This window comes from Nomascus leucogenys, chromosome 10 (genome assembly GCF_006542625.1).
Source record: "Nomascus leucogenys isolate Asia chromosome 10, Asia_NLE_v1, whole genome shotgun sequence".
NCBI lineage: Eukaryota > Metazoa > Chordata > Mammalia > Primates > Hylobatidae > Nomascus > Nomascus leucogenys.
The window spans coordinates 83,169,650-83,182,271 of NC_044390.1; the positions used below are offsets into that span (position 1 = coordinate 83,169,650).

A 12,622-nucleotide genomic window follows, 5' to 3' on the forward strand; every position below is an offset into this window, starting at 1 on the left:
TGCTAGACAGTTTTTCCCACAATCTTACAATTTTGAAATTCCTGGTGCACTGGTCTTAATTCTGGCATCTGAAATGTCACTCCATGTTGACAAGACATTCTTAAAAGTATTTTTCAAATCATATAATTAAATGGTCACTGATGAGGACTCTTAATTAAGTCAGAATTTGTTTACAAAGGTTCAGTATGATCAGAGGGCAGACTAGAACAAGTTAAAATTAACTTTCCAAGCAGCACTACCTCATTTCCTTCAAGATAAGCATTATAATCCTGACTATGATGAAGCAGACAGAACTGGCCCAGAAGTCCATCCAGATGAAAATGCAATGAGGATTGGGAAGATGAGGAGAATCTAAGAAATGCACTTTTTAGGGATTAGCTTCCTCATTGACCCGGATTATGCCAAAGGTGTTAAGAAACTTAACTCCAAAAGTAACTTTAGGAAAACAAAGAGATTATAAAACTTAATGGTCAAAGAAAAAGACTCCCCTATTTTGTTAGTGAAGCAACGACTTGACAGTAACTAATGCTGCTCTTCACTGAACAGCACTGAAGTCAGAAGGAATTTTAAACAGGACAAAGACCCTACCGTAGGTTCCCCGTCCTGCCATTTTATGGAACTGCTGCCAAGTGAGTGGTCCCTGCACATGCTGGATGTTCTCCCAGGTCCTGCCCGTGCGCTTCTTTTGGATGGCATCTTGGAGAAAGGGCTGCAGGGACAACAGCATACGAACCACATCCTGGGAGGAGAGCATGCTGATGTCCAGCACTGGAAGAGAAGTGAGAAGAAACAGAGAAGATAAGGGGGCTAGCACCCTCCTCTTCCTCACCATCACCTCGAGCCTCAGTTATATTCAGAAAAACGATGTTATTAGCTGTAGTAGATTCTAAAACACTTGACTTAGGAGTCAGGAGGAAAGATATTCTTCTACTAGATTAGAGAAAATAATTGATAATTTAGTATCAAAAATAATAAAGGGGGAAATGGATTACTCTATATAAAAAAGTTTAATGGAAGAATTGTTTAAAAGTGGAAAAATGGATAGGTGTGACATTTTAAAACCATGGAAATCTGTTTCCAAGGATTTTCATGAGACAGCTGCAAAAGTTTCTTAATTATTATATTACTTTTATTTGCAAATATCAATGTTTTGTTTATATGATGAGTAGGAAAAAATGGAACTTAAATAAAAACTTTTAAAAACTGTTTAAATGCTAATTGTAAAAATATTTTCACAAAATACAGAATGCATAAAGAGAAAGCCAATCTTCAGTGCAGCCAGAGGCACGGGGAAACACAGCTGAAGCCCTCAAGAACCAAAGCCCTCTGCAGGCATGGATGGGATTCACTGCCTTTTTTTTTTTTTTTTTTTTTTTTTTTTTTTTTGAGAGGGAGTCTCGCTCTGTCGCCCAGGCTGGAGTGCAGTGGCGCAATCTCGGCTCACTGTAAGCTCCGCCTCCTGGGTTCATGCCATTCTCCTGCCTCAGCCTCTCCGAGTAGCTGGGACTACAGGCGCCCGCCACCAGGCCAGGCTAATTTTTTGTATTTTTGGTAGAGACGGGGTTTCACTGTGGTCTTGATCTCCTGACCTCGTGATCCACCCGCCTCGGCCTCCCAAATTGCTGGGATTACAAGCGTGAGCCACCGCGCCCAGCCTCACTGCCTTCTAAATGCAGATGACTTCAGTCCCAGCAGTCACCCTGGGGAGGGATTTTTAACCTAAAATTTGAAAGTTGTCTGAACTCTATGCAAAACTGTGCAAGCACGCTTGGACATACGTATTTTTTTCTCAGGATGGAGGGTTCATCATGCAAATCAGATTCTTAAAAAGGTCTGCAGAAAGAGCTAATTATGCTGGAGGTGATGTGGTGTGAATCTGCACAGCTGGATTCCTGAAGACTTTGCCTCCCTCTTACCCTTCTAGTTGATTAGGGAAGGGGCATGGAAAGAAATCTAAGATTTATCTGCCAACTAAATTTGAAACACAGGATGATTAAGGATTCTTAAGACATTTTCAAATGCGTCCTTAAATCAGTAAAACACAGGTAGCAAAGTGGTGGTCCATAGAATATTTTGTTAAACTTTGGAACAAATCACTCCAGGAAATTTCATACACAAATCTAGATTGCCAGCTTCCCTTCAACTGGGAGACCCATATTCCTGCATAACCACCACTTGCTGAGGCTGAGGAGCAGCTGTCCCCTTCAGGCACCTCATGGCCCCTGCCCTGCTGTCTGCCTGAGTCTGATGCAGTGTTCATTGCCTTTTATCTTCAGCCAGTGCTTCTTTTTACATATAGTAAAGAACAACAGTGAATACTTCTTGTATTAATGGCTCTATCAAAAGCAGGAAATCACAGACCAAGAGAACCACAGATTTGAGGAAACTAAAAGCAAGCATGTTTCTTATGAACCCTATCCCTGTGCCTGCAAAATAGAAAGTGAGTTTTGAAAAGACAGCTTAAGGCACGGCCTTTTGCAAATCTGTCTCCCATCTCATTCATTTATATTATCTGGTACTTTTAGGCATCTTAAAATTTGAAACCCAGACCTCCCCTGCAATAAAATGTCCTATTTTTCATCCTAAAAGACGACACCACTGATTCATGCACACAGATTGCTTTTCTGTCTGAAGGCCTATCTAGTAAAAGGACTCACCCAAGCTGATCATCCACATTTCTTTAGGGGAAAGGCTGCATTTTCTTCACTTCATAAATTCATTCAGTAGAAACTGATTAAGGGTCTGCTTAAGTATAAGGCACTGTGCTTGAACCTAAGCAGTTATACAAATGAGCATAACCCTTTAATGCTTTCTTAGTCATCTCTACCTCCATGAAAGCTTCCTTGATTGGCCTAGTCAGAAAATACCCATCACTCCCCATACGCTACTGACCTCTGGACATACTTTTAATTATTTCAGATTTCAAACTGTATTTAAGAAGCTTATATAACTTTCTTCCCTGCAAGACTGAGAGTTGCTCAGAAGCAGGGTTCGCCCGTCATTCACACAACCCTTCCAGTCTGGCCTCTGCTCCCACCACTCTACAGAAACAGCTCTCACCACGGTCAGAAGACATGTTTAATCCTTATCTTAAAATCTTCACTTGCATTTTAATGCCTGTCGATCACTTCCTCTTTCTTGAAACACTGGCTACCCCTGGCTTCCAAAAGCCCCCTCTATGGTTCTTCCTTCTGGTTCTTCCTTCTCTGCTTCCTTGATAGGCTCACGCTTCTCTGCCTCACCTGTACCTGTCAGAATTTAGCTAAGCTCTTACTAGGTCTTCTTCTCAGTCTATACTTTTCTCCTCCTCCTCAATGAGCTCATCTGTGGCCCCTTAATTGAAGTTATCATCTATATGCCAACCACTCCCTCTCCCCTGAGCAAAAGGCCCAAGAGTCTACTTGATACCTCTACCTGGATATATCAAAAGGGATCTTTAAAACTTCCAAACTTCCACAACTCAATTTATAAACTTTCTCTCCAGATATAGTCTTATCTTTGAACACCACCGACTATCCAGGTATACAAAAGTAACAAATCTGGGACTCCTCAACATCTCTCTTTCCCTTATCCCCAAAACTCAGCCCATTATTGAGTCCTGCAATAATATTTCCTCTCCACCTTCTTCACAAGGACACTAAGGCAAGCTACTGTTTCTTACTAGGTCTTCCTCAATAACCTCCTAGTCTCCCCAAATCCATTCCTGCCACTTTCTAATCCATACCCAGAATTATAGCCAGTGCATGTTGTTATTTTTCCTTTTTAACTACACAAATCTGATGTCAGTGCTTCTTCTTAAAACCTTTCAATGACTTTGTATTGCTTTTTGCAGGAAGACGCAACCCCTAGCATGCCTCTAAAAAGTCCTGTAATCTAGCCCCTGCTGGCTTCTAACCTCGCTTCAGTTTCTAAAGGCCCCAAGCTCCATACAACCAAGGGCTTTCCCACTTGCAGCACCTTCTGTCTGGGACACATGCCTTGGTCCCCATTCTCCTTCCTCAGTTAATGTGTACTCATCATTGAGATCTCTGAGCAAATGTTACTACTTCTAAAATGAAGTCTTCTCTGACCTTCAGCCTAGAGTGTCCCCCCATCCCATGCTTTTATCACTTATAAAATGGGTTGTAATAATATGTGTACTTGTGTAATTAATTGATGTCCACTTCCAGAATAGATTAGAAAGTCCATGAGGACAAGTCCCTTGTTTCTTTCAGTAACCATTTTATCCCCCATGATGCATTGCAGTTTAGGCAGTGAATGAATAAGAAAAGGAAATAGCAAGTTGCTTGGCACTCTTACAGCCCAACTTCAAAAATGTTTGTCAACTGCAGCTTTTCATAATACAACCAGTTATATGCCCGAGTAACCACAATGCAAAGTAAAATGTGATTTTGTTATAAGAGATACAACAAAGGGGGGAAACAGAGAAGGGAGAAGAGACTCTGGAAATGGGTAGAAGGATTCATGGAAGAGGTTCCTTGGAAACTTGATCTGGAAGAATGGTGGATTTAAGCATGCAAGAGTGTGCAAATTATGTCTGTATGCTCCTGATGACTCTGATACTCAGCGGTCACAGGTTTCCAACATGGACTGCTTACTTATGAGTTACAAGAGGAAAATTTCAGAAAACAATTACTCTTCTCCAAAGGCGTTTCAATATAAAACATTCTCCCTGTCCTTAAGTTTAGGATGAAATCAATACAGCTCTCACTTTAGGTTCTTTTTTTCCCCCTAAAGACATGAAATTAAAATTTTTTGTCAAATACAGTAAAGAAAGCTTTTAAGTTATGATCATACCAAGATACTCCTCAAAGTACATTTGTGTTCTGGGACACCTACCATTGCTGTGAGGCCAAGAGTGCACAGTGGCACTTCTCACCAGAGCTTCGTCCACTTTTCCACCAGTGGGGTTATCCACATACTGCCGCCCCTGCTCCAATGCATTAAAGCATTCCGTCCAGTAATCGTTATTATCTGCTTGCACCCGGTCATAACTCCAGCTTACACAGGGAAGAGTTTGGCGATTGTTAGAGGAAATGTAGTCCAGGAAACTCAGTGAAGCAAAAGGTTGTGTGTGTTGATTCTGGAGGAGGAGGAGAAGGCTTATGGGTGGCTCCTGGGGTTTTTTGGTTCCTTCCACCTGAGGAAGGAAGGTGGACTGACACATCATTAAGCGCCTCTCTGCAGCCTGACCAATATCAGAATTCTTCCCAAAAATATCCAACTCATCTTCAAGGAAGAGTCCCGAATTGTAGCCAAGTTTGCGGTTCATAATCGCACTAAACCCACAGGTACAGCGGTACTGGTCCTCATTGGAAGAATCGGGGATGTAGAGCCCGACATCTGCCCCTTTGATGTTCATGTTGCAGGCACAGATGCAACAGCTGTCAAAGTTTCTGTCTTTAAAGATATTCATCACGGAATCGGAGAGAATCAGGGTAACATAGAGGCTGTGGGCTTCGGGAATTGGCTGCATGGTGGCGGGCTCCACAGAGTTGAGGGGCCGCGTAGTAGAGGGAGTGGAGGCTGGTGACCCTTGATCGGTGCTATCATACTTAACAGACCCTTGACCACTGGCAGTGCCCCCACCTCTGGGAGTTCTTGGGGTCCTGGGGGTTCGTGGTGTGGGGACAGAGAAGCGAGGGGTTGCTGGAGATGGTAGGACTCCTGCCCCACTATTGCTGGCTGGGGCAGCGCTGTTCAACGTCACGGGTGTGTTCATCTGTGGTGTGTTCAGATAGTCTGGATCTGCTAGGCTCCCAACACTAGGCACGTTACTACAAAAAGAGAAGGCACCAAGTAAGGAAGGGCAGCATGTCATAGATGCTGAACTAGACACACGATCACCCCAGCCATGTACTGCGTATTTCTTATCATTTGTTTCTGCTATCACTGGGATACACTGGTATATTTAATTTTCTCTTAAAAAAAAAAAGATACAAAGGTCAGTGCAGTGTGTAGAGAAGAAGAAAGTAAGGTATGAAGAATAATTCAACGCAGCACTTTCCTTCTACTTATTCCACATATAAGTATCCTCATCCTAACCTCTTGAAGGAACTTTTACTATTTTTATAAGAAAACATGGCATTGGGTTTGGTCAACGTAATTTGAAAAGTTGTAACTACTAAATGGAACTTCAACCTAAGTTCAGACACTAAATTAGCTAGAGGACCATAGGATGAAATTTCCATCTAATTTGCAATTACATTTTTGTCATTTTTTTTTGAAATTGAAAGCCTGCCAGTGTACTTGTTCTCTGAGGCTATAATCTATATATCATATCAAAGTAGTTATAATCAAATACACATGAAAATTTAACATTTTTCTAATTTTCAAAATGCAGCCCTATCTAGGCTTACATTTTTATAGTAAAGAGTGACCATGAGGGAATTATATTTTAGGTAGCCCATTTACCAGTACTATACTACAACTAATAGAAATATTACATATGTGGCTAAGAGGCCTCAGTATTAATCAGGTGGTTGCACAGAAGTACACATACTGTTTCAGAGTTTCCAGCTTCCAGCAGCTTTCTGTGGGGTGGTAAGCACTTTATTTTTCACTTTTCAATATGGTATGCATTGCATATAGTGTAATTATTTTAGTTGCCCAAGACTGACTGGGCTATGTTATCTACTTTCTCATAAGCAGTGACTTCTTTTTGGAACAGCTAAGCAGAAAACACTGTCTGCAAGGTTCTGCTGTTTCATTATCATAAAACATTTTCTTGATATACAGTTGGCCCTCTATAGCCACAGGTTCCACATCTGTGGCTTCAGCCATGTACAGATGGAAAATCAAAATAAAAATACAACAATTAAAAAATACAAATCAAAACAGTAAAGTACAACATTTATATAGCATTTACATTGTATTGGGCATTACAAGTAATCCAAAGATGACTTAAGGTATACAGAAGGATTTGTGTAAATTACAAGCAAATACTCTGCCATTTATTTTATTTACATTGTATTAGGCATTACAAGTAATCCAGAGATGATTTAAGGTATACAGAAGGATTTGTGTAAATTACAAGCAAATACTCTGCCATTTTTTATAGGGTACTTGAGCATCTTCAGATTTTGGTATCCGAGGGGGTCCTGGAATCAATCCCTCAAGGACACCAAGGGACAACTGTCCTTTTTAGATGTATATGTATATTAGCATGAGTCCATTCTTTCTACTTAGAAGGTATCAAAAGAAAAGAGATTTTTAAAAATTTTTAATATTCTTTTATATAAATACTGTACTTAAACTAATGCTCCTCCAATAAACTACATATTCAGTTACTTATAATGTGAAAGAAGAATGTCATAAAGAAATGTCTCTTTAAATAATTTTCTTGTGATTTTTAATTAACTATGCCTAAACTACCAGTCTAAAAGTCCAAATCAGGCACTGTAAAGAAATATTAAATCTGAGGCACAGTAGTATCTCTGAGTACAGACTAAAAAAAAAAATGACCCAGAAAACTTGATTGGCAATCACTGCTCTCTTAGAGACCAAAATAGTAAGTGTGTAATAACGATCTTTACTCTAATTGGACTCCTTTCAAATTTTCTTGTTCAACAAAACCCTAAAATTATTATGCAGTTCAGATCAGAAAAGGAACTATGAGTACTAACTGAAAACCTAAAGAATTAAATTGCTCCCTGGGTACTAAGAATGGTTTATCTTGTAATCTGATTTTTCCCATTTAATAAAAATGAACTGAGTAGCAACCCTATGCTAGAAGCTGGATAGTCGAAAGTAAAAAAGAGAAACAAAAGGTGGCTCATAAGCAAGTATGGCAGACATGAAGCAAGTGATTGCAGGGGTATTGCGTGTGACAAAGGAGGAGTTCAGGGTGATGGCAAGCAGAGACCACAGCAGGATTACAAATACTCTGGAAACATACTGTCCAATAAGGTAGCCACCAGTCCCCATGTCCTAAATTTAAATTAATTAACATAAAACAATTCAGTCTTGGTTTCACTAGACACATTTCAAGTGGTCAACACCTGCAGCAGGAAGCTGGTGACTGTCATAGTGGACAGTGCAGACAGGAATCATCTTCATGCCAGGTGCAGTAGCTCATGCCTATAATCTCAACACTTTAGGAGGCCGAGGCAGGAGAAGCACTTGAACCCAGGAGGAGTTCAGGACCAGTGTAGGCAACACAGGGAGACACAAACTCTACAACAAAATTTCATAAAAATTAGCTGGGTGTGGTGGCACGTGCCTGTAGTCCCAGCTACTCAGGAGGCTGATGTGGGAGGACTGCTTGAGCCCAGGAGGTCAAGCCTGCAGTGAGCTGTGATTGTGCCACTGAACTCCAGCCCGGGTGACAGAGTGAGACCCTGTCTCCAAAAACCCCCCCCAAAAAACAAAAACAAAACCTTCATCACATAAAGTTGTATAATACAGCCAGTTAAGAATACAAAGAATCTTTGGGATGGCAAATGAAAGATATAATAGATCTAAATAATGACCTAAATGATTTAAACGACTATACAGCAAAAGCTTGCATGTGACCTTTTTGGGGAAACCTGTATGTATGAAAGAGATTAAACTGTTGAATGGGTTCTTAAAACTGCTATGTCATTTATTAGCAACTGTATGTGCTAAGCTAACTCCTTATGCACCAAGGTGTTCTAGGTGTGTTGTGCCAGGATCTAGCTGAGTAAGCTAGAGTACAATCAGAGCACAGCAGCAACACACCAGCCAGGCGCTCAGGGTGCTTCTCAGCACACTCTTTATATTGCTGGTGTATTGTTATTTCCACGGTACTTCTACAGTCATTAGTCGTTGAAGCATTGTGGAAGTCCTCTGTGGGAGGCAGAGCAGGATTACTCCATTTTAAAGGGAAGACCCAGGTAAAATGGTCATTTAAGGTCATGCATATAATTTTTGCAAGGCAGGAATTTCAGTCTTATAATACTGCAACTGTACTTTCCTAAATCTAGGATTCCTCTGTACTTTTCTGTCATAGTTTTTCTTTCTGACACTGACTTTATATACACAAGCAGGAAGCCTTGTTATGACATTAAAATTAACTTCATCAGGATGATTTTACAGGTCACAAACTTGCAGCCCAGAGGCTGAGGCTGGACCACAAATTTGTTTTATTGGTTCTTTAAGCTCAGCACAATGGTGCTGAGCATCAGTAGTACCAACTCTTTTGCATTTACCCTGTCCATTTCATCTATATATTGCTTACCTGACCACAGCAGAAATCTGAATTTGTGGCCTTTTCTATCATTCAAATCACTTTATTTATTAAGAAATTATTTGTCACAGGGAAAACTGATTCTATCATTGTTTAGCCTATCTTTGTTTGTTTTTGTGACAGGATCTCGCTCTATCAACCAGGCTGGAGTGCAGTAGTGCAATCTTGGCTCACTGCAACCTCCGCCTCGTGAGTTCAAGTGATTCTCCTGCCTCAGCCTCCCAAGTAGCTGGGTCACAGACACATGCCATCATGCCCAACTAAGTTTTTGTATTTTTTATAGAGACAAGGTTTTGCCATTTGCCCAGGCTGGTCTCAAACTCCTGAGCTCAAGCAATCCATCCACCTCAGCCTCCCAAAGTGTTGGGATTATGGTTTGAGCCACCACACCCGGCCCTAGCCTATCTTCAACATATTCAGAACACTTACATTGGCCTACCATTGGGGAAATCATCTAACTCAAAGCCTGTTTTACAATAAAGTGCTGAGTATCTCGTGTAATTTATCAAATACTGTACTGAAAGTGAAAAACAGAACGGGTTGTATGGGTTCTCGAAGTATAGCATGTCCTGAATGTGTTACTTTTACATCATCATAAAGTCAAAAACTCCTGAGTAAATCCATTGTAAGTCAGGGACTGTCTGCATACAAAATTTCATTTAGAAAATAATGCACATTTTCCAGCACAAAATAATTTGCACAAAAACATGAATGACCAATAAAGGAAAGTTTCAAATGATATGCTACTTGTCATCACTTTTTCTTTTTTTTCTTTCTGAGACAGAGTCTCACTCTGTCACCCAGGCTGGAGGGCAGTGGTGGGATCTTGGCTCACTGCAACCTCTACCTCCCAGGTTCAAGCGATTCTCCTGCCTCAGCCTCCCGAGTAGGAGGGATTACAGACTCCCGCCACCAAGCCCAGCTAATTTTTTGTATTTTTAGTAGAGACGGGGTTTCACGTTGGCCAGGCTGGTCTCAAACTCCTGACCTCAAGTGATCGGCCCACCTCTGCCTCCCAAAGTGCTGGGATTACAGGCATGAGCCACCGCGCCCAGACCCTGTCATCATTTTTAACAAACATTTAATTAAGATAAAAATTGCATCAAATATGGCAAGTAAATGACACAATCCCTATACATACTTGTAGCCATCTCTAATGAAAGTGGCTGCAGGGGGCATGGGCAGTTGTTCAATTTTAGGAGGAATTGCCCATGAAGGCCGAAACAGACAGGCATCAGGTATCTTCAGAGGTAGCAAACAATGGCTCGGCAACATCTTCAGTGGAGCAAACATGGAGGATCCCACAAAAGGTTGAAAGGATGGAACTTTGTGCACATATGAAAAGTCCTATGACAAAGTGGGGTCAGTGTTAATATTGGTAAACTCTGTAGAACACACCACAGTAGCATAGTGCTATCATAAAAACAGCAACCAAAATGATCCTATTTCAGTATTTCTCTCCTTTGATCATTAGAAAATGCTAACGCAGAAATGTTAAATCAATCAAAAGACACTATTTAATATGCTCACTGGTGTGCCTCATATTCTAATTAAAAGGATTCTTAGGAACTTATGTATATATGGCACACAGACAATACCATTTTAAAGCAGATGTATGTGAATCCACTTGGAAACTGCTCTGCCCTGGAAATGTTAATATACTGACAATTACCTTAATTTCCTCGGGCTTGGGACTTCCTAATCCATCTTCCACTTCCATTTTGAATTCTGTGAGTTGTGTTGAAACCATACTGACCATAGGGCTCTCCATCATGCCTAATGCTGTCACTGTCTCGGAGCTGATCCCATCTTTATAATTCATCACAGGAGAAAATGCAGGATGCTGTTCCAAAGATGGTGGAGTGGGAAACATCCTTTGCAAGTCTGCAACTGCTAAAAATAAGAAATAAAAAAATGTTGTTTAACAGGAAGGGCTTCTAAAGAGTCCTAGCTTATAGCCAGGCGCACTCTTTGGCACCAAAAATAGTGCTAATTAAATGATCACATCAGTTCACAAAAGAATATTAATAATGGAAGTGACTAAGAAGAAGGCCATCAGCAGAGAATTATCTTTTTCTGGGTCTTGTTTTGTTTTGTTTCGTGAGACAAAGTATCACTGTATCGCCCAGGCTGGAGTGCAGTGGCCTGATCTTGGCTCACTGTAACCTCTGCCTCTCTCGTTCAAGCAATTCTTGTGCCTCAGCCTCCCAAGTAGCTGGGACTATAGGCACGTGCCACCATGCCCGGCTAATTTTTGTATTTTTGGTAGAAACAGGGTTTCACCATGTTGCCCAGGCTGGTCTCGAACTCCTGGGCTCAAGTGACCCGCCTGCCTTGTACTCCCCAAGCGCTGGGATGGCAGGTGCGAGCCACTGTGCCTGGACTTTTCTTGGTTTTTATCACTAACTTCTTGATGCTTTATGGTCTGGCTTCACATTAATTAAGTGAACAAAGTCTACATAACTTGTATTTTTCTTCCAACAACTGATTCCCTGAAAAGTCTAAGGAGAGGAATTAAACAGAAAGTAGAAGCAATTAGATAGTTACCACTACTGAAGTTCTATCCCTGCTTTCAAGTATGTATAAAATATTACAAAAAATAAAAATTGTTTGGAGCCAGAATTGTGGTTTATATATAAGAGGATTATTCAGCTAGTTTGACAAATCCATTAAACCTACAGCTGCTCTTTTGGGGAAACTCACAGCTGCTCTTTTGGGGAAACAGTTCCGTATTTTTTCCAGACAGATAATAAAATGAAACTTCAAAGTTTCTTTTAAGAAATACTTAGAACAGCGATTCTGAACTCCTTCTTTTTAAAAAAAACTTCCTTTAATACACCTGTAGTAAAAAATTATCACTACAGTAGTTCATTAAGGCACTGATTCTTAAAAAGTAGACCTATTGAAAAGTTGTAGTTGTAAAATTTGGCCACTAGGGGGTGGCCTATGCAGCAAATTTTTTAAGTTTGGAGCCACAGGTTTTTAAATCAGTGATTTAATGTCCCAGTTTCCTATCCTATTGCTCTTTCCAACAACTTCAAGATTTAAACAGGCTAATAATAACCACTGAATCAACTAAGATCTGACTCCTAGCTCCAAATCAGAAATTAACACTGAGCAACTGTACCATGCTGTGCTCAGGGCTACCCAGTCCAGGTGCTGGGGACATAGCTCTGCTGTGGTCAGGTCACTTCCTCCCTTAGGGCCTTGGTTCCTTCCTCTAACAGGGAAGGCAGGGCTAAATGGATGATTCTCAACAGGCCTACTTGCTTTGCTTTTTTTGTGAGGGGCAAGGAAAGCTTTCAAACACCTCAGCATATGGAGGCAGAAGAAAAGGTGAGAACTTCTGGATTACATAATCTTTACCGTGTTTCTAAGTGAAACAACTGTATAATCCTAAATCATTTAGCCTTT

At 40.7% G+C, this 12,622-nt stretch overlaps 1 protein-coding gene across 2 annotated transcripts in view; it reads right to left on the reverse strand.

Moving 5' to 3' along the window:
• MED13L (mediator complex subunit 13L) overlaps positions 1–12,622 on the reverse strand; it is a 318,781-nt gene that overhangs the window by 28,000 nt on the left and 278,159 nt on the right. The window contains exons 15-18 of one of the 2 annotated variants that reach the window (XM_030821461.1): positions 10,881–11,101; positions 10,350–10,555; positions 4,840–5,777; positions 589–768 (exon numbers count right to left, since the gene is read on the reverse strand). In XM_030821461.1, coding sequence (XP_030677321.1) covers positions 589–768; positions 4,840–5,777; positions 10,350–10,555; positions 10,881–11,101 — 1,545 coding nt within the window. The remainder of the gene's footprint in view (positions 1–588; positions 769–4,839; positions 5,778–10,349; positions 10,556–10,880; positions 11,102–12,622) is intronic. The other variant, XM_030821462.1, reaches the window with a different exon arrangement.